This window comes from Acinonyx jubatus, chromosome D1 (assembly GCF_027475565.1).
Source record: "Acinonyx jubatus isolate Ajub_Pintada_27869175 chromosome D1, VMU_Ajub_asm_v1.0, whole genome shotgun sequence".
Taxonomy (NCBI): Eukaryota; Metazoa; Chordata; class Mammalia; order Carnivora; family Felidae; genus Acinonyx; species Acinonyx jubatus.
In genome coordinates, this window is record NC_069390.1 from 8,054,351 (window position 1) to 8,077,901 (window position 23,551).

The window sequence follows — 23,551 nt, forward strand, 5'->3', positions numbered from 1 at the left end:
CAGGGCAAGGCAAGTCCCGAAGCTGGGGGCCGGGGCGGGGGGGGGGGTAGGTTTCCCATCTCCCAGGGTCCATTGGAAGACCCGATAGGGAGACAGGGGCTCTTCAGGGTCAGTGGGTCCCCTCCCCCACCCAGAAGTCATGTCCCCTTGAGGGACCGGCAGCCAGCTCCGCTTGCTCTCCTGTGAGGACGGAGCTCGCTGCCTCTCAGACCATCTGCACCTTGTCAGAAAGGGTTAGTTAACGTTTGGAAGGTCTTCGTTCTATAGACCTGAAATACAGATCCCGGAACTTCCCCCACAGGTCCTGGTGAGTCCCTCTTGTGACCCTGTCTGGGTCTCCAACCCCTGAGGGCACTTACTGAAGCCTAAGATGCCCCCATCCCCGCACCCTGTCCTCCTGCGGCCGAAAGCTTGGGTCAGCCTGAGATTGCCCGTAGCAGGTTTCAGAGAGCAGGCTGCAGACGTCGGCTGTCTACGGTTGGGGTGGTCTGGGGAACAGACCATTTGGAGATACCTGAGCCTCCTTGTGAGAAATGCCAGCCAACTTAGTGCCTGGCTCTGTGCCTGAGGGCCAGGGATGCTGAATAAATGCTGGTGTGTGTGTGTGTGTGTGTGTGTGTGTGTGTGTGTGTGTGTGTGTGTGTGTTTCTGCGCATGCGCGCGCGCACGTCAGGGATGGGGGCCTACACTCCCTGACAAAGTGGAGGGGATCCCAGCAATCTGTACCCTCCGAGGAGCCTCCAGCACGCATCAGCAGGGTCAATGCTGTCATGATGGTAAAAAATAAGAACGGTGAGCTCTTACCATGCACTCATTTTACCGAGGCAACAACTGAGGCATGGGAATAAGTGGTGTAGCCCCGGAATCCAACCCACTTCTGAGGGATTCCGAGGGCCTGTCTGAGGAGCCTCCAAAACAGGAGTGGCATTAATCCGGTTGTTCCCAAATGCATGTGACTGTGGCTTTCTCCCCGGGGCAGAAAGTTTATTAGCTCTAGGCGCTAAGGAACACAGTTTGGGGACCCTAACGTCCTGCCCCGGCTTGAAGGGAGCCCTGCGGGTGCATTGGTATTCGGTGCTGTCTCCACTGCGTACTGGGGGCAGGCCCATTCCTGCCTCATTCCCCGCCCTCTACTCTCCCTGCCCTCATCAGGGGGAGGGGGAGGGGAGAAGTAAGACCACTTGGGCAAGTCAGATTATTGGGGCTCTGGGGCTGCCAAGGGCTGCCCCTCCTGGGGCTCAGCATTGATCAATTGATCCGTTGGCTGATTTGCTGGTGTTTATTGACTTATTCCTTCACTTCACGGCCACCGGTGCCTCCTGTGTGCCAGGCAAGGGCCCTCTAGGGACCTTAAGGGGTGACTGGTGAGACCAGCCAGCCAGGGGCCCCCAGCGAGGGAGGTGCGGGAGCTGGTCACCTGCACAGTGTGGGGCCCAGGGTGGAGCTGGGGGGGGGGGCGGCCTTACTAGACACAGTGCCTGCGTTGAACCTTCCAGGGCCTTCAAGGGCATCTGAGCCCAGAAAATCAGCAAGGCACAGACCAGGAGCCGAGTCAGGGCAGGGCCTGCCTGGGGAGTTACTGGTGTGGCTGGGCCAGGGGACAGGAAGCAGAGCCTTGCAGAGGGAGGTGCACAATTGGACTTGTCTTCTCTTCCGTCTCAGGCCTCCTCTCTTGCTCCCTGAGTCCTCCTCATCCGAAGAAACACCTTCAGTGGAAACATGATTCCCCAGAGACCCTCCCCCCTGGTGGCCCCGGGCAAGGCCCCCATCTCCCCCGTGGGGGTTCCTCCCTCTTCCTCCGTGAGGCAGGAAGGATGCCCCAGTCCAACCGTAGCACACAGTAGGCTCTCCATATATATCTACTGACCGGCTGGCTGACTGTGCTCTCAGGTGCTCTGAGATCGCTCCGCAGCCCTGGAGAATGGGTATCGGGTGAGAAAGAGCTGGGTGGCCCCTCTGTGCACCCACTATGCGCCGGCTCTGAGCCAGAGCTAGAGGACCGGACCCTGTCCTCTCCCAAAGGCCACACTGTGTGCTGCTCTTTGGAGTGTTCTCTCTTGGCTGGCTCCTGCCAAGATGGGAGGTGAGGGCTAAGAGAAGGTGAGGAGGGAGAGGGATGCCTGTGTCACCCCAGCCGCGCCACCCATCACCAAGGCACGTGGAGAAATACCTTCGCTTCCTTGGAATATGAAGGGAAAAACTCATTAACCCATATCCAGGCACGCACTCAGGTCTAAGGCAGAAGTAATGAGTTCTTATTTTATGTTAAATTTAGCAGAAACTGCCATTGTTCTCATGGAAAGGCATCTTTTTTTTTTTTTCCTTTCTCCCCTCTTTGGGGTATGGGATATCACATAAGGCTTAGAGACTGGTGAACGTGGGGGTGCATCTAGGAGACAAGGGGGGTCTGGGTGGGTGGGCGGGGGGAAGAACCCAGCCCAGCATCCACCAGGTAGAGGAACAGCCCGTGTCTCTAGTGCCCGTGCGCGTCCAGTCTTACCTAGGGGCCCACGTGGGGTAATCCACGGCTCCCACAAATGCATGTCCACGAGGAGACCCCCTCGGCATCTGTCTTCAGCTGGCGGTCCACCTTCCCAGGACCAACGGGATGGGGGGCGGAGGTCCCTCCTCCCCGCGGCAGAATCATTATCTTGATCCCGACGGTGCCCCAGGGAACTTAGCCCGGAGTCTCCGCTCTGTGCCAGGCCACCACTCCAGGCCGGTGGGACCCCCACAAGCAGAGCTGAACCCCGGAGAGGAGAGGCCCGGGGAGGGGTGGGGGCCGTCGAGCCCACATGTGCCGCAGGCACCTGGCCCCTGGCGCGCCGGGCCACAAGCCGAGTCAGCAGCCGAGATGACTGTAAAAGTTAAATCTTTCTGTTTATTTCAAGAAAGGACAAGGAAAGTGGACTTGGACATTTTATATGAAAACAGACAAACAGAAAAAAGGACCAAATAGTTAATCACATTCATCTCAACATTGAAGTTGCAAGGCACCTACGAGAAGGAGGCCAGAGGGCGGTCCGCAGTGCACTTTGGTTTGTGTTGTTTCGTGGTGGGTGTCTGGGTGTCTCAGTTTTCCGAAAACCCCCTTGTCTGGGGGGGCGAGGTCGGGAGCGAGGCGGACAGGCCCGGGTCTCGGGCGGCAGCAGGCAGCCGTGGACGTGGTCCCATCGCTCAGCCCCCCGAGACTGCTTTAGCCTTGAGAGAGAGAGAGAGGGAAAGGACAAGGAGCGGGCGGCCGGGTGGCCTCACAGGGCCCATCCTGCGGGTGAGGAAGGCCGGGGCTTCACGGGGAAGCGAGGGCGGCCGGGAAGGCAGAAGGGGCCTTGGGCACCGGCTTTCCAGAGACCGGGCCGGCCCTCCCTGTGCCACCGTGCGGCCGGGAAAGCCTGCCTCCTGGAGCGCAGGGACCCACCCCCTCCTCCCTCCCTGGCCCTCTCCTCCTCTGACTGCTGGAACCGGGAGCCCCCTGGGCGAAGCGCCGGGTGGCTCCAGAAATCTTTACAACACCAAATGCGATACAGAGAACCTTTTAACATCGGGCAAGGGAGCTGCTGTTGGTGGCTCTTAAAAAACCTTCACTCTGCAGTGCCCACGCGTGGGGTTTTCTTTTCGTTTACTCTTCCCCTTTACCTCCAGGCTCACACCTGCCTGGTGACATTCATAATTAGCAGGCGGCCGCTCCAGCCAGCCGAACCGTGCGACCCTGCTACGCCTGTGGCGCGCCTGTGTTCACAACCCCGCAGCCTCCCCCACCCTTCCGCACCATCTCTCCCCCTCTCAGATGGATGACAGACCCTCCAGTGCTGGGCAATTTTGCCTCCTCCCCACGGCTCTCAGCACCTCTTTACGAGCCGGAAGGCACCAGGGCCCTCCATCCAGAGAATCCCCCCCGTGCTGCAGCCTGGCGCTGGGCCCTGGACGCCAGGGTGGGTTTCTCAGCTGGGCCGGGTTAAAAAAATAAAATAAAAAAAAAACACCTAAGGCCAGCTTCGGGGTCCTCTGTCTGCCTCCTGGGTGCCCAGAACCTTTCGAAAACCGGGCTGTCCGGAGCTGGGTGGGACTCTACAAACAGGGCCCCTGCACAGGGCAGGTGAAAGTGCCCCGGGCGGCCCGGCTCCAGGGAGACGAGCGTGTGGCGGCCCCGTGTCTGCTGCGGCTTTGACTGTTGGCTCCTGTCGCATTGGTTTTTCTGTCTGCAGGAGAAAGCCAGGTTGGTTCCTCCAGATGGGTGGCTGGGCGCGCAGGGCTTCTGGATGGGAGCGGCAGACAAGGTGGGACGGCACCCAGTTCTCTGCCCTCCTCGTCACCCACCTGAGGCTCAGCTGGGAGACAGGAAACTGAGTCACTCCCGGCTGGCTGCTAGATCTCGCCAAATGGCGGGCTCTCCCCCTCAGGCTCACAGCTGGTGATCGGTGGGGCCAAGGGACCGCTTCTGAGAGGAAAAGCCGCTTAGAGGAGCCCCTCCCTGTGCTGGCTGCGGTGAGGCAGGGGCAGGATGGGAGGGAGGCCGTTGCCAACACATCCATCCGCCTGGGCCCTCTGACCTGAGCCCGGGGGGTGGACAAGAAGGGAAGGGAGGATCAGACGAAGAGAAGACAGAGCACCCCTGTGTGCCAGGCGCTGTGCTGGGCCTCAGGGACCCGGCACAGAGGAGCACGGGGACGTGCACCCTGATGGCCATAAAACAGATTTAGGGGCGGTGGCAGTAAGGACCTTCCTGCAAAGACTCTCTAGACTCGCCCTTTTGGGTTTTCAGGTGGAGGGTGATGATGGCGTGGGTAGGTGTGGGGAAGACGGGCCAGGGCACGGTGGTGGCCACAAGTGCCTTAGGGGCTAGCTTTGCTAGGACGTGGGGACCTGGTCAGCCCCCCGCACAGGGAACCAGGTGCCCTCAAGCATGCCCAGACTGCCCTCCCAGCATAAGCCGGGCACTTTAGTAACAGAGTGCCAGGGGGCAGTGACAGTGGTCTCAAAAAGCCCAGGGCCTGCCGGGCTCTCCAGCGGGGAGCAGGGCGGGAGCTGCCCCCAGACTGAAGGTCTGCCGTCTTCAGGGGCGACATGGAGAAAAGCCTGGCTTTGCCCCTGCGGCATCGGGGGCCTTAGGCACACCTACCATCCCGCTTACAGTGAGAATGCGGGTCTGACCCCAGCAACAACAGAATTTCCAAAACCAGAGAGAAACAATATATTAAAAATGCAGAGGTGGGGGGAGTAAGGGGTGGGGGGGGGGGACTCAAGAGCCAAGGGAATCTTTTTGTGAGTGTTTCTAAAGAAGCAGGCGTGGGTATTACAGGCAACTACTTGGACCATTTCAAAAGAAATGGTAAATGCTTAAAAACACAGAGTGAAAAATGCCCCAGGCAGCCGTCAACCTGGCCGGGATGGATGGCTTGAGCCGGAAGTGCGCCGAGTGCTTTGAGTGGGAAAGAGAGCCCGTGGCGGGACAGCGGAGGGAGCTCAGCGGGGCAGGGGCCCTGGCACGGAGAGCAGGTTGGGGGGGTGGGGGTGGGGGGCAGCCAGGGACCCGCCGCAGGGGGCGGGTCACCCTCCAACCTCCAGATCCAGACTCTGAGAAGGAGTGCTGGGGTATGTACTTCCTCTCCCGGTGCCTCTTGGATACTGAGGATGGGACCCTGGCAGCATCTCCGGTGGCCCCAGCAGTTCTTTGACGGGGCTGGGCCACCTGACGGTGGGATGGCCCTGACCTGGGGTTTTTCAGGGGACACTGGTCGTTTTGAGCAACCCAGTCAACATCTCTTGATATCTTCCTTACGGGGCCCTGGGGTATGATAAAGTAAGGGGGAAACCAGGACCTTCCAGTCAGAGAACCAGGCTTTTGGCCGAGGCAGGATAATAATCTGCCACATCCCCATCAAGTGCTTGAATGCTCCCAGGGACAGAGGGCTCACTATCGAACTCCTCTGCTGGCCCAGAGTTTCTCTTCCCTGACCTTCAGCGTTCCCTTTATGACTGGCCCCACTCCGCTTTCACCGCAGCACCGAATGAGTCACAGGCCTGCCCTGGGACAGAAAGGAGGCAGAAAAGCTCATGGCCCTAGAGTCTTAGCCTCTAAGGAACTAGCCTAACCACTTCACCTCGCTTTTCACCCCGAAGGCGGACAGAACCTGGAGGGCAGGGGCAGAGCCTCTGCTGGGAGCTGGGACTGCTTCTGAGTGACCTGTGTAGGTCAGACGTAACCCCCCCTCCCCGGGCCCAGAGGCCCCCTGCACGAGGCACTGGAGGAAGGCAGAACTGCCTTCCCTGAGGGTAGTGCTTGAGCCCAGTCTCTGTCCAACGCAGCGCCGTTTCTGAGCGCTCCGGCCTGCGTGGTGTCGGCCGCCGTGGACCCCCAGCTCCTCCTGGCGCTGTGCAGGGGCAGCCCCCGAGCCGGGCCGGAAAATCCCCGCTTTGCACAGTGCCACGGGGGGCAGGTTCATAAAATGCGAAAAAATCCCCCGTTCCCTTCACCTCCAAGGAGTTTAATCTCTTCTAATCAATTTAGCAGACTCGCTTGGTTGTAAACGGTAATGAGTTGCATTTTTGAGCCTTTTTATCCCTCCTTAAGAAAAAAGATGCCTCCTCTGTCTGCATTCTGGAAGGCCTGTGCAGGGCTGTGAATTGCTTGTTAGCACTCACTCTGGCACCAATCCAGCTCGGGGCCTCCGCCCATCACCTGCACTGATCTGAGTGCAGGGAGGGGACATGGACGCCTGGGATGGCCACAGCTGAGCCTGGCTGTGTTCCTGGCCCCGAGAGCAAGGTCTGGTCCTTGGGGACACAGGCCGCTGTGCACCCTGAGGCCCCTCCTTCCAGCAAACACCCCAGCTCTCTCCTGGTTGCCTTCCCAGCTCCGTTGCTCCCTGTCTGCCGCATCCAATTTTCCTTGTTGTATTTTTCATAAGCGTGAGGCTCAGAAGCCCCGTCCTTCTCCCTGGCGTGTTCCACAGGAAGCAGATTTCTAGAGTGGAGTGGGTTGGCTTTGGGACTTGAGCTGCCATTGGTAGTGGTGGTGGTGGTGGGGGGGGGTGTCCTCTCTTCCTTCCTGGGCTCCAAGCAGGTGAAGGAGGGAGGCTCAGGTGCATCCTGGGCAGGCTGCCCAGCCCTTCTCAGATGCCGCAGGGATCCTCACCTGACTCATCCCTCCTGCTCTGGGCCTCCGTCACCTGCACTGGACCAACTAGAACCTTCCAGAATCAGTGGAAGGGGGGAGCCCTTACTTGGCCTGTGGAACACCCAGCTTTTTTGGGTGTAGCCAGACTCCTGCCTCAGCCCACCCTCTACTCTGCGGAAGGGGAAACCGAGGCTGTGGATTTACAAAGCACGCTTTCCCTCCACCTCTCTGGAAACCCTTCCTGACTCACCTTCTGCTCCTGGTGGATCTCCCTAGATCCCTAAGAGGGAGGGAGAAGAGGCACAAGGCAGGCATGGGCTCTGGGCTCTGGGTGGGGAAGCCTGCCCCGCCCCCCCCCCCCCCCCCAGCCACTGCATCCTGCCAGCTGTTGTCACCTCCCCTGCCAGTTTGTCACTCATAGCCAGAAGGGACCAATGCCCCAGCTCCTGCCCCCAAACCTGGCATCCCAGCCCTGGATGGGGGAGGCCCTCTAGTCAGCCACACGGCTGCCATGTTACCGTGGAGGCAGCCCAGGAAGCCAGCCCAGGAAGCCGGAGCCAATTTAGAGAAGATGGAGGTTTCCTCGGGGAGGCCGCAGGAAAAGGGAAGGAGAAAAGGGAAGAAAAGAAGCTTTTGATGCACATCATGTCTGCGGAATTGAGTATGACTAATTAATAGATTTTATTCTTAGTAATCTCTTAAGCATTCCATACGTTGGGCCCCACGCCTGAGCTGAGCTTACAAGAGGCCTCATTCGCAAAATGCAAATTACTCGCCTGGCCCTGCCTTCCCTCCTTCCTTGCCTTTTCTTTCCCTCCTCCTCCTCCTCCTCCTCCTCCTCCTCCTCCCTCCTCCTCCTCCTTCTCTTCTTCTTCTTCTTCTTCTTCTTCTTCTTCAGGGGAAATTTAAAGGAAAATTGCCATGTAATAGAAAAGAGATTCTAATCACTACGTCTAATTACCACGAAGGGTAAACCACTTAACCAAAGAAGTGTCGTGGGCTCTCTTTTTTTTTTTTTTTTTTAAACTTAAAACCTGCTATAAATGCCACAAAATACACTCATCAACGCTGAGGCCAAGGGTGTTCTGGCTAGTTCGAGGCTGCAAGGGTCAGGGCGGCCGCCCACAGAGGGGAGATTCTAGACAGAATCTGCCCTGGCTCCTGAATCCTCACGCGCTGCTGGGGTGCTGGGGGGGGGGTGCAGCGGGCATCCCTGCAGCATCTCTCGTTGTGTTATGAGGACACTCAGACGAGCTGGACCAGGAGGGGACATGGTTTCAGAGTGGATGTGGCTTCAGGCCCCCTCCTTGGCTCGAGGGGCCGGGAGAAGGCAGAATTTTGGGAGCTTCGCTCAGAAAGGACTCTGGAAGGATGTCTGATGCTGAGGTGGGATGCGTGAGAGCGGGCCCCAGGGCCTGGCTGGCGAGTGTCCACTATCCTCAGGGGGACGCCTGCAGCGAGCCCATGGGAAGCCCCCACCTGAGCCCCCGGAGCAGGAGACCCGAGTGTCCTCAGGCCTAGGTGGCTCTGGCCTGCTTTGTGCTGTGGGGGAGGGAAGTTTACCGCCCAGGCCTGGCCTTGGAGGCCCGCAGGCCTTTCCGGCCCTTGCTCTACAGGGCCACCTGCCCCAAATGCCTTCCTACCCTCTAAGAGGATGGATGATTTGACCTCTCCCTGGTGTGGTACAAGGAGAAAGGAGGACCCGGACTAAGATTGGGGGACCAAGCATGGCCGCAGTAGGGACTTGGAGGGGGGCCGTGGGGAGGCCGAGGACTGGGACACCGGGAGAAGGCATGGGTGGTGCCTTGAGGGAGGGGACCTCATTTCTGAAACAGCAGGGACCTCGGGCTTCGGTCCCTCCCACCCCCCCGCCCCTGCTTCCTGAGCCAATGCCCCACATCCTCACCTACCCTCCGCTCCTCCCCAGGCTGCCGGAAAGGGCCTGAGTCGGGGGCGCTGCAGGTCAAAGGGAGGGCGACCTTCACAGAGACATGAAATTAAGGCTTGGAAAAATCTCTCTCCTGATCTCATTGTATGAGAAAATGATTCAAGTGGGGAAGGGCGGGCTGGGGGGGTGAGGGGGTGGGAGCCTTAGTTTAGAGCGAGCTGTCCATGCCCTCCGCCTCTCCCTGGGGCTGGGGAGCTGGCATTCCCCGTCAGGCGAGACCCGCTCTCCTCCACCCCGCTGAGGCGGCTGTTGTCCACTTCTTTCAAACCCTGCCTCTTCACCGAAGGGGCCAGTCACATGTTGTCACGAGGGGCGAGTGGCCGGCCCCCGGGCCCGTCCTGGCGGCCCTGTGTTCAGCTTCCTGTCCCTGCCTTTGGCTTTTTGTCAAAGCAGTCGAGGCCTTTTGAAAACGCCACCACCAGGAGCTGGACACCTTCTCATCCTCCCTGCCCTCGGACCAGTGCCTCTCCTTTGACATCGCTCCTCCGCGGCAGAGCACAAGCGGCCCGTCGTTGACAGGTGGTGACCCAAGCTCCCTGGGTGCTGGGGCGCGGGAGGCGGCAGAAGGCCGGGCACCGCCCCGCCCTTCTTTCCAGATCTGCTGCCATTATTTCATTATGGTTTTAATCTCACGGCTCACCAAATCGCAATGCCAGTTGATAAATGGTGGCGACACGGGTTCCAGAGGGAGGAAATAAAACCTGAATTCTTCCGAGGGCCCCAGATCCGTACCCTTCCGTTGCTGGCCTTTCTGGAGCTCTGGTCTTCCCCTCTCCGGAGCAGGGTGCCAGGGGTGGGTGCGGCTGAGTGTTCTGCATTCGGCGGGGGTGGGGTGGGGGGGGGTTGCTGTCTCCCAGGGCTCTTCTGAGAATTTTCATGCCTTTTTCTGGGCTTTGTGTGAGCAGCCATGGAAACCATTAGGTCTAATCAGCTGATAAAAAAAAAAAAAGAAGAAGAAAAAGAAAAAGAAAAAGTCCCTGCACCAATTACCTGTCCCGGGAGGAAGCATACAGCACAGAGGAAACACAGAAAGTCGCTGTTGAGGTGACTGTATCTGTGTGTTGCGGGGGGCGGCGGGGAGAGAGAGAGAGACAGAGAGAGAGAGAGAGAGACAAGGACACTGGCAGTCAGAGAAAGCGTTTCTCTGTATCAGAAAGGAGTGAGGCCCAGCTCTGGCCAACCTGAGATAGGGTCGCACCGAGACCACCCCTTCCCTAGGGTCTCCTGAGCCACCCGGCCAGGACAGATACACCTCCACCTTTAGGAACAGCATTGTCTGCCCCCCCCCCCAAGACACTTTGTCTACTTACTCAATGATTTCTAGGAGAAAACAACATTTTCGTGACTCTATTGTCTCAGGAAAATCGTACGAACTGACCCAAGAAGTAGTTAAGGACCGTGTATGTGGCTCTATCTACCCATCTGTATTTAGAGACACGACATAGAGATAGCCAGGTAGATAGGTGCACCTCCGAGTGGCTGGGAAACCCACCGCTCCCGTGGGGCTTCCACGGAGTATGGTGCACGGAACTGAAGAGGGTTGCGGCATAGGAACAAGAAAGTTTGCTTTTTAATCGACCACACCATCGTTCAAAGAATGCAGCGAAAGACGTGCTCTTTCTTGCAAACCTGCAAGGGAAATGGTACGGAAAGAACCAGGGAAGGGGTTTCCAGACAATATCTCCATAGCGAAGGATCTCTTCTTCCCCCTCTCCTTTGTGAGGAGCCTGAAAACTTTCCATCACGTTGTCACCAACGAGCAGCCAGCAGCGGGAGCCGCATGGGGGCCTCGCGTGTTGGCTGTTTTCTCTGACGGCTCTTTTGTGACGGCCCTGAACAGAGTGTGAGGCATACACAGACGCTGTACAGGTAGTATCTTTCCAGTTCAGGAAAAAATAAAAAATAAAAAATAACAAAAAAAAACCCTGACCCAACCCTGCCTGCCATATTATTTTTAGTCTCTCCCTCCCCAGCTGGCATAATTTGGTATAAATTATGTCTTCACCAACGTCAAATCCCCCTCCTACCTCCTATTCTTTAGAAAAAAAAAAATTTTTTTTTTTCTTTCACTGTCGCGTTCTATAAAATCGTCAACCCTTCCCAAACTTTGCTTTCTGCTGGGCAAGTCGTCGTGGAATTTCTCTTCCTTGCTCTATGGGATGGCAGCAGGCTGGGGCAAAGCCACGTCGTCGCCAGGCCGGGAGGAGGCGGGAGCTGGGGCGGAGGCGGCCCGGGTGGCTGGCATCATGTGTAGGTGTAGTCTATGTCGGGGATGCCACCGTCCCGGTAGCCCCGCGTGGTGCCGTAGCCGATGGTGTGCGTGCCCTTGCAGAGGCTGCTGCCGTTGGAGGGGAAGATGGTGTGGACCACGTACTCCTCTTTGGCGCGGTAAGGGTTGATGGGCAACATCTGCAGTCCGGGGCCTCGGATTTCCAGGATCGAGTTGTCCTTCTTGGTCCCTGACTCCATATAGTCATCCTTTTTCCGGCTGCCCCGATTGTAGGCCCGATCTCGGGTCAGCAGCTCTCCGGCCCGGTGCACATACCAGCAGATGGCCCCCAGGACCAGGAAGAGGAAGACGAGGGCCACGGCCCCACCGATGATGCCCGCCAGGGGCAGGCCTGCCATGGGGTCTGCGTTCTGCTCCTGGTTAAGCGTGGTGGTGGGGCCGTGGCTGTCGGCCGTCTCCGCCTTGGCGCACACGGGCGTCTCGTCAGCCACGTAGGTGTTGCCGGTCTCCATGGTGACCATGCAGATGATATAGGTGGACTTGGGCTCCAAAGCCGTGAGCAGGTACTCTGTCTTGTCCCCCTGCACCAGCGTCTCCGTGATGGAGCCCACGGCTGGGCTGTGGCCCAGGCGCAGCCAGCTGAGCCGGAAAGAGGAGGCGGGGAGCGTGGCCTTCCACGTGATTCGGATGGAGTCCGCCGTCAGGGGCTTCACGTGGATGACCAGGGTCTTGGCGCCATCGCCCGTGGCCATGGGGTAGTCGAGGCTGGAGTCGGGGAGGCGCAGCCCTGGCCTCTTGGCCTTGAGGGTGAAGAGCGAGCCCTGGGGTGTGGTGGCAGAGGCGTGGTCGCCGGCCGTGGTCTTGGCCGCGGCGTTGGCCGCGCCGCCCTGCGCCCCCGTCTCGAAGCACTCGTCCATCTCGCTGGTGATGTCCTTGATGGCCATGCCCCGGACCTTCTCGGGGCCCTGGCACATGAGGCCGCGCACGTTGACCACGGCCGCCCGCGCCTTCACCCAGTCCCGCAGCCACAGGAGGTTGCAGCCGCAGAACCAGGGGTTGTTCCGGAGGAGCAGCTGGGCCAGGCTCTCCAGGTCGTCGAACAGGCCCCGGGGCAGCGTGGTGAGGTTGTTGTTGGACAGGTCCAGGCGCTCCAGCTCGCGCATCTTGGCCAGCGTGTTGTAGGGGATGTGGCTGATGGCGTTGTCCTGCAGGTAGAGCTTCTGCAGGTGGGCGCTGGGCAGGTTGAGCGGGGGCGCGGCCAGGGAGTTGCGCACCAGCGAGAGCTCGGTGAGGTTCTGCAGGCGGCTGAAGGCGTCGTCGGCGATGCGCTGGTTGGCCAGCAGGTTGCCATCGAGCACCAGGCGCCGCAGGCTGTCGAGGCCCTTGAAGGCGTGCAGCGGGATGGTGGAGATGCGGTTGTCGTCCAGCCGCAGCTCCTCCAGCGTGCGGGGCAGCCCCGAGGGGATGCTGCTCAGGTGGTTCCGGCTCAGGAACAGCAGCTTGAGCTGCTTGCTGTCGGCAAAGGCGTCCTCTTCGATGCTGACGGTGGACACGGAGTTGTCGTCCAGGTGCAGCTTCTCCAGCAGCGGGAGGCGGGCCAGCGAGTCCCTGGCGATGGCGCGCACGTTGTTGTCCTGCAGGTGGAGCTCCCGCAGGGAGCGGGGCAGGTTGACGGGGAACTCGTCCAGGTCGTTCTCGTACAGGTAGATGACCTGCACGTTGACCTTGGTCTTGAGGTCCTGGGGGATGCCGGCGTTGTTGATCTGGTTGTTCTGCAGGTAGAGGGTGGTGGCGTCGTCGGGGATGTCGGCGGGGATGGAGGTGAGTCCCCGGTCGTTGCAGTAGATGAAGCCGTCGTCGCAGCGGCACACCGAGGGGCAGGTGGTGCTGTCGATGACCTCCGTCAGGAAGGCGATGAGCCCGTAGCAGAGGAAGAGCCAGTCCCGCAGGTCCATGGTGGCCGTGGTCATCACGACGGTGGCTGTGACGGTGGCAGCAGGGGTGGCGGCGGCGGTGGCGGTGGGGTGTGCCACCACCATGGTGGACGGCTGGGGGAGCCGGGCCCCGCCCGATCTGGAGCCTCAACACCTGCAATGAGCACAAGACACGTGCGGTGAGAGCCAGTCATGGCGCCCACCCGCCGGCCGCCAGGGGGTCACCGCGGGGCAGAGGTCAAGCCTGGAGGTGCACGCCCCGCGGCCCTCTGTGTGCCAAGGTTACGTCCCAGGTGATCCCTCGGGCTGAGGTCAGACTCTAACGACGTCTGGCCCACGTCAAATCTCATCAGGAGCAAAGATGTCTGTGAATCGGGCGGCCACGGTCTCGGGCCTCCCGGACGGTGATTTCGAGCCGCGGGTGAGGTTAATTTAGTGAGAGCCACGCCGCAGTTTCTGATTCTTCTTTCAAGACTTCACACTAAGCCAGTCTTTATGGCTAATGGTGAAAGTGGCTGGTCAATGTTGATGGGATGGATTTAAGGCGTGTTTTATGGATTCAGAGCCGCTATTTCTCACTGGAACGGAAACTCGCATCCCTATCTGGCTCGTACCCAGGGTCTGAAGGAGAAGCTTGTTTCCATGAGGCCTGTGAGCCTCAAAGAGGGGGCGGGGGGGTGTGTGTCAGTAGAACCTGCAAAAAAAGAAGCTGCCAGCATTAGCCACTGGTGAGCAGTGGAGAGCAAGGAGCTTCATTGTCTGATGTTAAAACAACATGTCCTGTTTGTCACTCATGCATTTTATAGACAGAACAATGAGGTGTCAACGGAATCACTTTCTTGTGTATTTACAGAAAACTCCTTTATCAGACGTGCCCTCCCTAGCTCTGCATTCTGTGTTGTGCGGGAAATTATTCCACACCCTTCCCAAATCATGCAACTTTCATTTGTATGTATATATACATATATACATATATACGTATATATATATCTGTGTATATATATATACCTATTCCATAAATATATATATACCTGTTCCATAAATATATATATACCTATTCCATAAATATATATATACCTGTTTCATAAATATATATATAATATATATACCTGTTCTATATGTATATATATATATATGAGTGTGTATATATATATGTATGTGTATATATATGTATGTAAGTATGTATCTGTTTTCTTGCATTTAAAGAAATGACACAAATAAAAAGAGGGAGGGGTCCATGCTGAAGCAACCGGCTGCAAGGTGTAATTTCGGTTTTCACAAATGGAAAACTTGCCGCATAGATTTTTCTCATATTATTTTACTGTTCATAGTAAAAAATCAATTAAGGAGAAATCATCCTTCACCCTCAGCCAGGAAGGTGTCTTCGTGCAGCCGGCAAAGGTCTGCCGCGTGCCTCTAGGTGCACGAAGGCTTTTCCACGGCGGGACCCGATCAACTGCCTCTCGGACTGTGAGCTGCGGCCCCAGCCCGAAGCCGGCCCAGCCTGGTGTCCGGAGCAGAGTGAGGACCCTGCTCGCCGAATGAGTCAGTGGGGAACCTCTCTCGTGCGCGGGGGACTGAACATCTCCATTTCTCAGCCACATCAAACCTCTCCCTTGTCCGTCCCTCTCAATGCCCGGGACGACCGCTCCGATCCGTCTAGCAAAGCCATCTTCACCCTTCGGGACCATGCTCAAATGTCCCCTCCCCTGCTAGGCCTTCCTAGCAGACAGAGCCTCCCCATGTGTCTACGCATCCACCCACTCGTCCATCCAGCCATCCAGCAGATCTTTAGGGAGCCCCCACCACGGGCCAGCCCGCGTTCCAGCCGCTTGGGATTCCATTCTGGTGGGACGGTGGCTCCCAGTATAGTGTAGACCTCTCCTAGAGCTTTATGAATGTTTAAGTCACTTAACCTTCCCAGCAAACCTGAGGTCAATGCTCTTCTGAGTCCCACTGGACAGAAGAGAAGACTCAAGCTCACAGATGTTAGCACACCCAAGACCACTTGAGAAGTGGTAAGGGGGCGCCCAGGCCAGAACCCGGGCCGCTGGGTTCGTGGTGCTTCATCTTGTGCCCATCTCTGTGGGCCGCAGGTTGTACCGTTGGGGGATTAGTGCTTTAACGTCCCCTACTAAATTTCAGGCGCTCAAGGGCAGGGACCGTGGCTGTGTAGGCCTGGTGTGGCTTGGCATCGGCGATCACCGAGGTGCCGAGCAAGGCAGGAATGCCTCCACTCACCCCTACACACTCGTGCCCCTCATCTGCATTTATAGGGGCCTTTGGGCAGATCATCTCGGCAGCTCCGAGGCCCTCGGGAGCAAGCTCAGGCTTTGTCCATGGTTAGCGCACTAAGCCTCCTCAGGCCCTGTTAGCCGCAGGAAGTTTCGTCCATGAGGTGGACCCGAGGCAGGTCAAGGGCCAGCAGAGGGCAGCTGGCTAGAAGCAAGTGAGGGCAAGGGGGAAGGGTGCATGGGGTCTGTGCGTGGGGCCAGAGGGACCCCGTGGAAAGCCCGGACAAAGCGGGGGAATGATGAGACCCTGTCCAACACTCTGGGCTCCTGAAGTCAGCGTAAGCCCCCTTCTACAAGCACCTGCTGGCCCCAGGGGCTGAGGACACTTGCCTGCTTATTCCTGCCTGTTTCCTTGAAGCACGTTTCCCAGCCCAGGCTATGGGTCCTGAGCCCACGCCCAGCCCCGCCCCTTGGGACTTAGAGTCGGTCTCTGCTTCCTGCACTCGAGCTTGCACTTGGGGGATTTCTCGATCGTCTTTGTTTCCCTGGCTCGGCTGCCCTGGCCCACTCCCCTCTCTTATCCCCCTCCAGAGCCCTGGACCGTGCTGCCCAGCCCTCCTGCCCTCAGTGTCAGCGAGAGTCATCCTGTAAAATCCAGCTGGAGCATGGGCATCCCACACTGCCTGGCCCTTGTCTGACCAGATTCCCTCACCTCTCATTACATCCAGGATTGAGAAGGGCACCGGCCCAAACTATACAAGAGGACAGGCTCGAAACAGAGCTGCTGCATAGACCTGGACGTGCTGGCCTTCAGAGGACAGGGATAAACCCAGGCACGGGGGCGGGGGGGTGCGGGGGGCGGGGGTGTACCAACCAGCCAGGTCTCACCCATCCCCCGTCACAGATGCGTGTTTGTACCTATGCCAGCCTGTCACATACACACGAAGGTTATGGAGCCTGGGTATCCTGTCTCAAGATGCTTAGGAGCAAAGAGGCAGGGCTAGAGCAGGTGCTAGGGACAGGAAGGCTCAGGCCTACTCAAAGGCCACCTTGCCTTGGTCTCAGAGGTCACGTCTGAATCCTTCTGTCCCGGGGCCCAGCATCTGGCCGGAGGATACACACCTTCTCTGATCTGTCAGCTGCCGAGTCCTGGCACAGGGGATGTGGGTGGCTCCTGGGCTTGGCCATTTTGGGGCAGTGCCCTGAGCAAGAGGCGGACTTGTTAAGGCCAAAGCCAAGGCCAGCCACCACATTCTCTGGCACAGACATCAGTTTCCGGTGCCTGCTCAGCTCATGGCCACAGCCCTCAGCTTCCAGAGGCCCTGGCATCATAATAGAGTCTAAATTGCACCTTTCAGAGATGCCTGATGGATAACCAAGAAGCATTTGGGAGGCAGGAACCCAAGGCCTTTCCCTTCCCCTGTCTGCGGGCCTCATCCATCTTGGCTCAAGCTTCCCCTCGCCGCCCCTTCCCCAAGGCTGCAAAGCAGGGCAGGGCCTGGGGGGTGGGGAGGAAGAGGCATGCCTTGCTGGAGGAGCCTTTAATTGCCTGGGTGCCAGGTGGCCTTTTTATTCCTTTGTTGTGTGTTTGATGGTTTATGTGGCCATCAAATTAAACCCGGTAAATTGCCCGTCTTTTACGGGGTCACTTGTGCGGATTCCGCAGACTTCAGCATGATGTGAGTTACGACTTACCAGCTCCGTGACTGACAGCAGGATCCTTGCCTGGGAAGGGAGCAGGGAGGTGGCTCAGACTGGAGGTATATAGACTCCCAGTAGCCAAGGGGGGACCTGGAACATCATTCTTGGCATTCTCCATCAGTCACTAGCTCCTGCCGTCTTGCACAGCAGAGGAACCTGGGTTCGAGTCCTACCTCTGCCACTATGGGATCTTACACAAGTTGCTTGGCCTCTCTGAGCTTCAATTTCCTCATCTATAAACGCGATCATAGTAGTTCTCCGGTAAGGGGAACTTACTATTGAGGGCTCAATGAGAAAATACGTGCACAGTTACCCTCATAAACCTGTACATACCCGACGCATGAGGTATAAAAGCTGCCTCGATTCTCTGACTGCCCCCAGGCATGCCTGCCTAGGCTCTGCTTATCTCTTTCCTCTGCTCTCCAGGGACCCCTTCTTCACCCCACTGCCTCTGTCGTGCCTCCAGGGTAGACTGGGAGCCTGTAGCCCAAGCTGCCTCCTGATAGGGACCCCTTGTCAATCGCTGTGACGCCGGGTCCCCTCTACCTCAAACTGTGCATCCACAGCCCCACGCCTCAAGCTACAGCCTGGGCCACACAGAGCTGGCCCGGCAACACCACGACCCTCCTGGGTTACCCCAGGCTGCTCCAGCCTCTCTCTCATGGCGAGCTGTCCAGGCCCCGGGAAGGGATGTGGAGTAATCGGTGGGGCTCATCGCTCAGCTCTCGCCTTGGTCCCCCTGGAACTCTGAGACGCAGCCCAGCCCCCGATTCCTAAAGGCCTTGACCTCCCTCATGCTCCCTCTGGGCCGTTGCTCCGTGCTGTTCCTGATCTTTGTACACCAACGCCCCCTCCCCCGCTCAAGCCTGGCTGAGCCAGCTTCTACTCCTCCCCAAGACTTCACCTTAGAGCCCCCTCCAGGAAGCTTTCCCCAGAAGCCTCTGCAAGGCTGACTCCACGTTGGCTTTGCTCTCAACCACTTCACTGGTGGTTCTTTTTCTGCCAGCTGAATGGGGGCACCTCCCTGTCGGGAACCCCTGGCTTGGTGTCGTCCCCAAGTCCCATCAAGCTGGGTTGCCAGAGGCCCAGGGGCTCCTGGGGGGTCCAGTTGGGAGGGAGGGTTGGCGTGAGGGCACCTGCGGGGGGCAGCTGCAGGACACAAGGCCTAGCCAGGCCCCGGGCATGCTGGATAGGAGCTGGTATCTACCGCTGCAGGTGCTGGGGGGCACAGTTAGGTATGAGCATGTTTCTAGAAGGAGCTGGAGGTCCCGGGCAGGAGAGGGAAGGCAGGGCGGGCCTCCTCCTGCCCCCGGGCCCTGGCCTGCCTTCCTGTGCACCAGGGAAGGCAACTCGTCTGGGGATGTCCCGAGGCTGGGTGCCCCGAAGGGCCAGGCACAGTCTCAGCCCCCACTTTAGGAATCAGAAAATTCCAGGTGGTGCCGACCCCAAGAAGGAGGCGTGGGAACCAGCATCAAGGAGGGGAACAACAGAGCTGGGTTCGAACCTGGCCTCACCAGCTCCCAACTGCGTGAACTGCAGCGACGCCTCTCTGGGCCTCAGCTTCCTCCTCTGTAACACGCTGCCGAGAGCCCCACTCTCCCCGGAAGATGACAAGACAGGGTGGCGCGGAGGGCCCAGCACAGGACGCGTGGTTTTAGAAGGAAGGGCTGCTCCATCCTGTCCTGGGAGGGGCCCCAAGGAGCTCCTGTGACCCACTCAGGGCAGCTGTCCGGCTGTCTTGGCCGAGCTTGGCCAGGGGGCCCCTCCCCCTCCGCTTTCCGGTTCTTCTCTTCAGCAATGAGCATTCATTGTGTTTTCCCTAAACCTTGCCAGGCCCTAGGGTCCTTACTGGAACAGTGGGGCCGGAGGCCAGAGCAAGATGTGGTGAGCAGACTAGGGACGGAAGCAGCTTCTCAGCCCAGAAGGGGAGAGACAGGGGACCCTGGCCCCAAAAGGAGCCAAGACTTCCCCCCCCTTCCCCCCACCCAGGCAGGGAGCTTCACCAAGGCAGGATCACCTCCATACCTGTGGTGAGTCCTCAGCAAACCTTTGTTCAAGTTAACGAGGGGCCCCACGCTTCCTTCCCCACCTCTCCAGCTCACCTACAGGCAACACGGAAAGAGGAGGGCCATGGGGCAGGGGGCTGGCCTCTGCCTCCTGGAGCTCAGCGAGGCCTGGCAAGAGCTCCCCCCACCTCCAGGCTCCCCCCACCCCCACCCCTGTGAGGCAGATAGCCCAGGGGGCTCGCCTGGGCTCCGTCCAGCTGCCCCACCTGCTGAGGGTGGCCTCAGGTCTCAGGCCTTCCTCCGTAAGACGGCACCATAAGTGATCCGCTTCCCTGGGTGTAAGCTACGGTTGTTTGCAAGCCTGAGCAGCCCTGAGCAGAGGGCCTGGTGCAGCATTCCATTCGGAACAGGGGACCCTTCGCTGTTCTTAGCAGCAGGTAGCGCCCCCTGCAGGTATAGATGTGAAGTGTGGGCCAGAGGTGGAGGGGGGACCCTGAGACTTCTGGGTGAGCGGGCCTGTTCCAAGCCCTAGTTGAGGCCCAGGCCAGTCTGAGCCCACTGGAGGTACCTCCTTCCGGCAGGGGGCTGGCGGCCACGACCCTCAAGGCCCTCCCAGCCCAGGCCTGCACAACTCTGCTCCTGCTCTTATCCACGGGTGCCATTGAGAACTTGTAGTGGGAGGGGAGGGCGGGGGTAGGGGATTCTTTTAAACCCTAAAGTTAATTATTTTTCTAATTTCATGCCGCATGCATTATGCATCAGCTGTTACCACTGGCGGTAATTGCAGACAGGTATGCAAATCCACTAAAAATGTACCTCGAGTTCACCTCCCCGCGTGGGCCGTCTGGGCGGTGCCGGGCAGCGGGATGTCCTGAACTTCAGAGAATGCAAATCCCTTTAAAAAACAAGACTTTAAAATTGTGTCTTAGGAGGTTAATTATATTGATAACAGTGTTCGATATTAAACTATTCGGGGCCGGGAGGAAGTGGGGGAATGAAAGGAGACACATGTAATTTTGTTTCTCTCTCTCTCCCCGCGTCATTTAATAAGATATTCCTGCACCTGATATTTCTGTCTGTCTGTGTGCGTTTTTAGTAAAGCTGCCGGGACTGAAGCTTAATTCCTTTGGGGAAGGAAAAAAGGAAAGGAAGGGGAGTTTCGGGAGGCCGAAGAGGGACGTGACGGCCTTTTTTGCCGGGGGGCCAGAAGGAAGGAAGAGAGAAGGCAGCAGTGGAGGGCTGGTGCCAGCCCCCGAGAATAGGCGGCGACCCCTGGGTTTGCAGGGTCAGCGCGGCTGGGCTTCTAAGCGGCCAGCAGGATCCTAGCAGCCAGGGGCGGAGGGAGAGACTGGGTATGGTGATGTTTATTGATACTAAAGCAGAGTCTGGGAGCCGGCTGGAGATGGGACCCCGTAGGAGCTGTGTGGCATCCCTTAGACGCGGGCCCTGCTCCTGGGCAGACCGTCCTGTGTATCGATTGTGAATTGATTATCCAGCTCTCCCCATTAGAATGGGAATTCCTATAACCCAGGGCATGTTCTGTCCTGTTCACCAGCCTAGTACAGAGCCTGGCACGGGAATGCTCGTAGACCTCTGTTGAACGCACGAGTGCAGGACGATGCCAAAAGGGAGGCCCCACAATCTGAAGCCTAGAAACAGGCAGCGGGAGAGACGCGGGAGAGGCCGGCCCCCCTTCAGCCCCACCCTAGGAGGTGATAACGACTCAGGTGCCCTCACCATGACAGCCCAGAGAGGAAAAAGGACTGACTTGTCTGAATCGTGCCACTCACTGCTGGGGGAGGAGCTGGACACAAACCCGGGCCCTGGACTCGCTGTCCAGTGCCCTTCCCTTCCCAGGTGTCTTTCCTGCCCTCTCACCTGCCCAGGGGGGACCTCCCCAGCCCCAGAGAGAGAAACCTGAGGAAGACCCCTGTCTGCCCCCCTGCTCATCTCTTACGACCTGGTGCTGCCCAACCACAGATCTACCTCCAGGCCCCAGAGGCCAGCCTCGCCTTCTTAAGTTGGCCTCTCTCCTCCCACCCCACAGGTATGCGCAAGGGTGGAGCCTACCCTCAGGACCCCAGAATCGGGGAGGTACAGGACTTTGGAAATTATCTGCCTTTCACAGAGGAGGAAAAACTGAGGCCCAGAGAGCGGAAGGGATTGGTCCAGGGCAGAGAGATAACCCCCAGCAGCCGCAGCCACTCCTCCCCCTGCCCTCCTCCTCCAGCCTTGGCTCTGAACTCTCAAACCCTTTCCCAGAAGATCGGCACAAGGAGGGTGATGGTGCACAGTGGCCAACACAGGGGCTCATGGGGGCGGCTTCCCCTACCGACAGGTCTGTGGACCCTTCTAGCCCTAGGGGCTGGGACCCATTAGTGGCAGTAGCTGGCAAGGGGGAGCACCTGCTGCATGCTGGATCCTTCATGACCTCCCCTCCCCTCCAGCTGGCCACAGCCCTGCAGAGACTGCGCCCCCAGCGCACAAAGGGGAGCACATTCAGGGAGCGGAAGGGATGTGCCCGAGGTCACGCTGCTCACGACAGGAGGGATGGGGCGCCAACCCATATTGGCCCAGCCCCACAGCCCGGTTTGTTTCTCTTTGCCTTTCTGCCTTGGGATGGAAGGAAGTCGCACAGCTCACCAGAAACAGAGCCCGGCGCTGAGCAGAGTCTCCATAAATATTTGGGGCACAGGCCTGGGGGAGCAGCAGTGGGTTCCAGGAATTGCCCCCAGCCCCTCCTAGGGGCTGGGAGTTGAATAGGGACAAATGACCGGGGAGTGGGGGACACGTGGTAGGGATGGGGGGAGGGAGGCCAGGTGGGCAGGGGCCGAGCTCGGGCTCCCAGCGATCGTGACGCCTTTCGGCCCGCTGCTGGGCTGGCGCGCCTTTATAATAAATAACAGCAAATAGCCGATCCGCAGGGCATCTTTCACGCCGGTGGCTAATAACACGGCTATTAATGCCCCCGCAGACGGCGTGCGCGTCGCGCCGCGCTGACGAATGTCCCGGGCCCTGGCGCAGTCATAAATCAGCCCCTCTCCTGGGGAAGCGTGCAGAGAAGTGTCATTTTCCATCTTGGTAATGAATTGGGGCTTCCCTGCCCTGCCCTGGGCGCCGCTCCTAGAAGTTGCCTGGGATTTGTGTTTGGGGAGGCACGAGCCCTCCCTCCTGGCCTCGGGGGAGCCTGGGGAGAGTAGGCCCTGCCCCCCAGGCAGGACCCAGCTCCCCACCTGACAAGCCCGGGAGGTTCCGCAGCCTGAGTGAGGAGGAGGGGCCCTCTGGCCTGCTGTGTGATCTTAGGACACTTGCTGCCTCTCCCTCGGCCCTCAGCAAGCCACTCTCACCCAAAGAGGGGCTGGACTGGAAGCCAGAGAGCAGTGATGCCCAAGGGCCAGTGGGTGCAGGGTCTTGGGTGGTGGCTTTGGGTCAACCCCACCCTCTGTCCCTCCGTCCAGGGCAGGGGCAGACCTGGATGGAAGGACTCCCTCCAGCTGGAGGGCAGCAGGTGCCGTGGCCAGTAGCCTCGGTCACCAAAGGTCCTGCCTCCCCCCAAGGCCTCACTGCCGCCCCCTTTGGGCACAATTCAGAGGGGCTCAAAGTAAGACCTCCCCACCCCCGCCCCTGCCCAGGCTGGAGCATCCCCCCACCGCAGTTTACGCCCGGAAGGGCCACGACCTTATACCCTGGGTCGGCTCACCCCGGGGTAGAGCACAGGCCACTCAACTGGGTGGCAAAAGACCCCTCCCCTGGCAAACTACCTGAATTGAATGTGTGGGGCGGGTGGGCTGGAGCTGCAGACTTGGGGGGCTCTGTGACGCCCCAGTGCAACCCAGCCGGGAAGCAGCAGGCCCCAGCCGTCTTGCGTGCTATGCCTTCTCTGGGCATGAGGAGTCACGGGGCCCTCCTGGGCCACCCAGAGCCCATCTGTGTGTGTCTTACCTCCTCAGCTGCAGCCCCGGAACCTGCTGGGTCTGGCTGGGGTCTCTGCTCTGGATGCTTCCGGTTGAGCTGGGCCCAGACACAGTCACATTCTGGCCCCGCGGCCCTGGCACCCAGGCACGGGCCACAGACTCGGGGTGTTGCGTGGAGCTGGGGGCGCCCCGGGGAGCAGGGAGGACACCCTGCTCGTGCTCAGATGTGGCTTCGGGTCTGGAGCGGCATCCTCTGTCCCCTAGGCTTCAGGCACCGCTGGCCTCTCCCCCCGGAGTGAGGGGCGTGCATGAGGGGTCTGCAGAGGCCCCCCCCCTGCAGCCCCAGGACCCCCGTGTGCAGCCTGAGGGTGTTCTGGGCCCCTGCTCCCCAGGCATGCCCTACAGCCTGGTGTCCATCCCGCGGAGGTGGCCTCTCGCTGTCCTCTTTCAACTTTTGCCCTTTTGTC

General features: G+C 59.1%; 2 protein-coding genes across 2 annotated transcripts in view; one reads left to right on the plus strand and one right to left on the minus strand.

Moving 5' to 3' along the window:
* Positions 1–23,551, plus strand: part of MACROD1 (mono-ADP ribosylhydrolase 1) — a 140,382-nt gene that overhangs the window by 30,150 nt on the left and 86,681 nt on the right.
* Positions 7,984–13,336, minus strand: FLRT1 (fibronectin leucine rich transmembrane protein 1). The gene has a single exon (XM_027045300.2). It carries the CDS (start codon positions 13,332–13,334, stop codon positions 11,310–11,312), a length of 2,025 nt encoding a protein of 674 aa, XP_026901101.1. The 5' UTR covers positions 13,335–13,336; the 3' UTR covers positions 7,984–11,309.

Bases quoted from the DNA above. Each gene is read 5' to 3' on its own strand.
- FLRT1 (XM_027045300.2), bottom strand. From the start codon at position 13,334: ATGGTGGTGGCACACCCCACCGCCACCGCCGCCGCCACCCCTGCTGCC.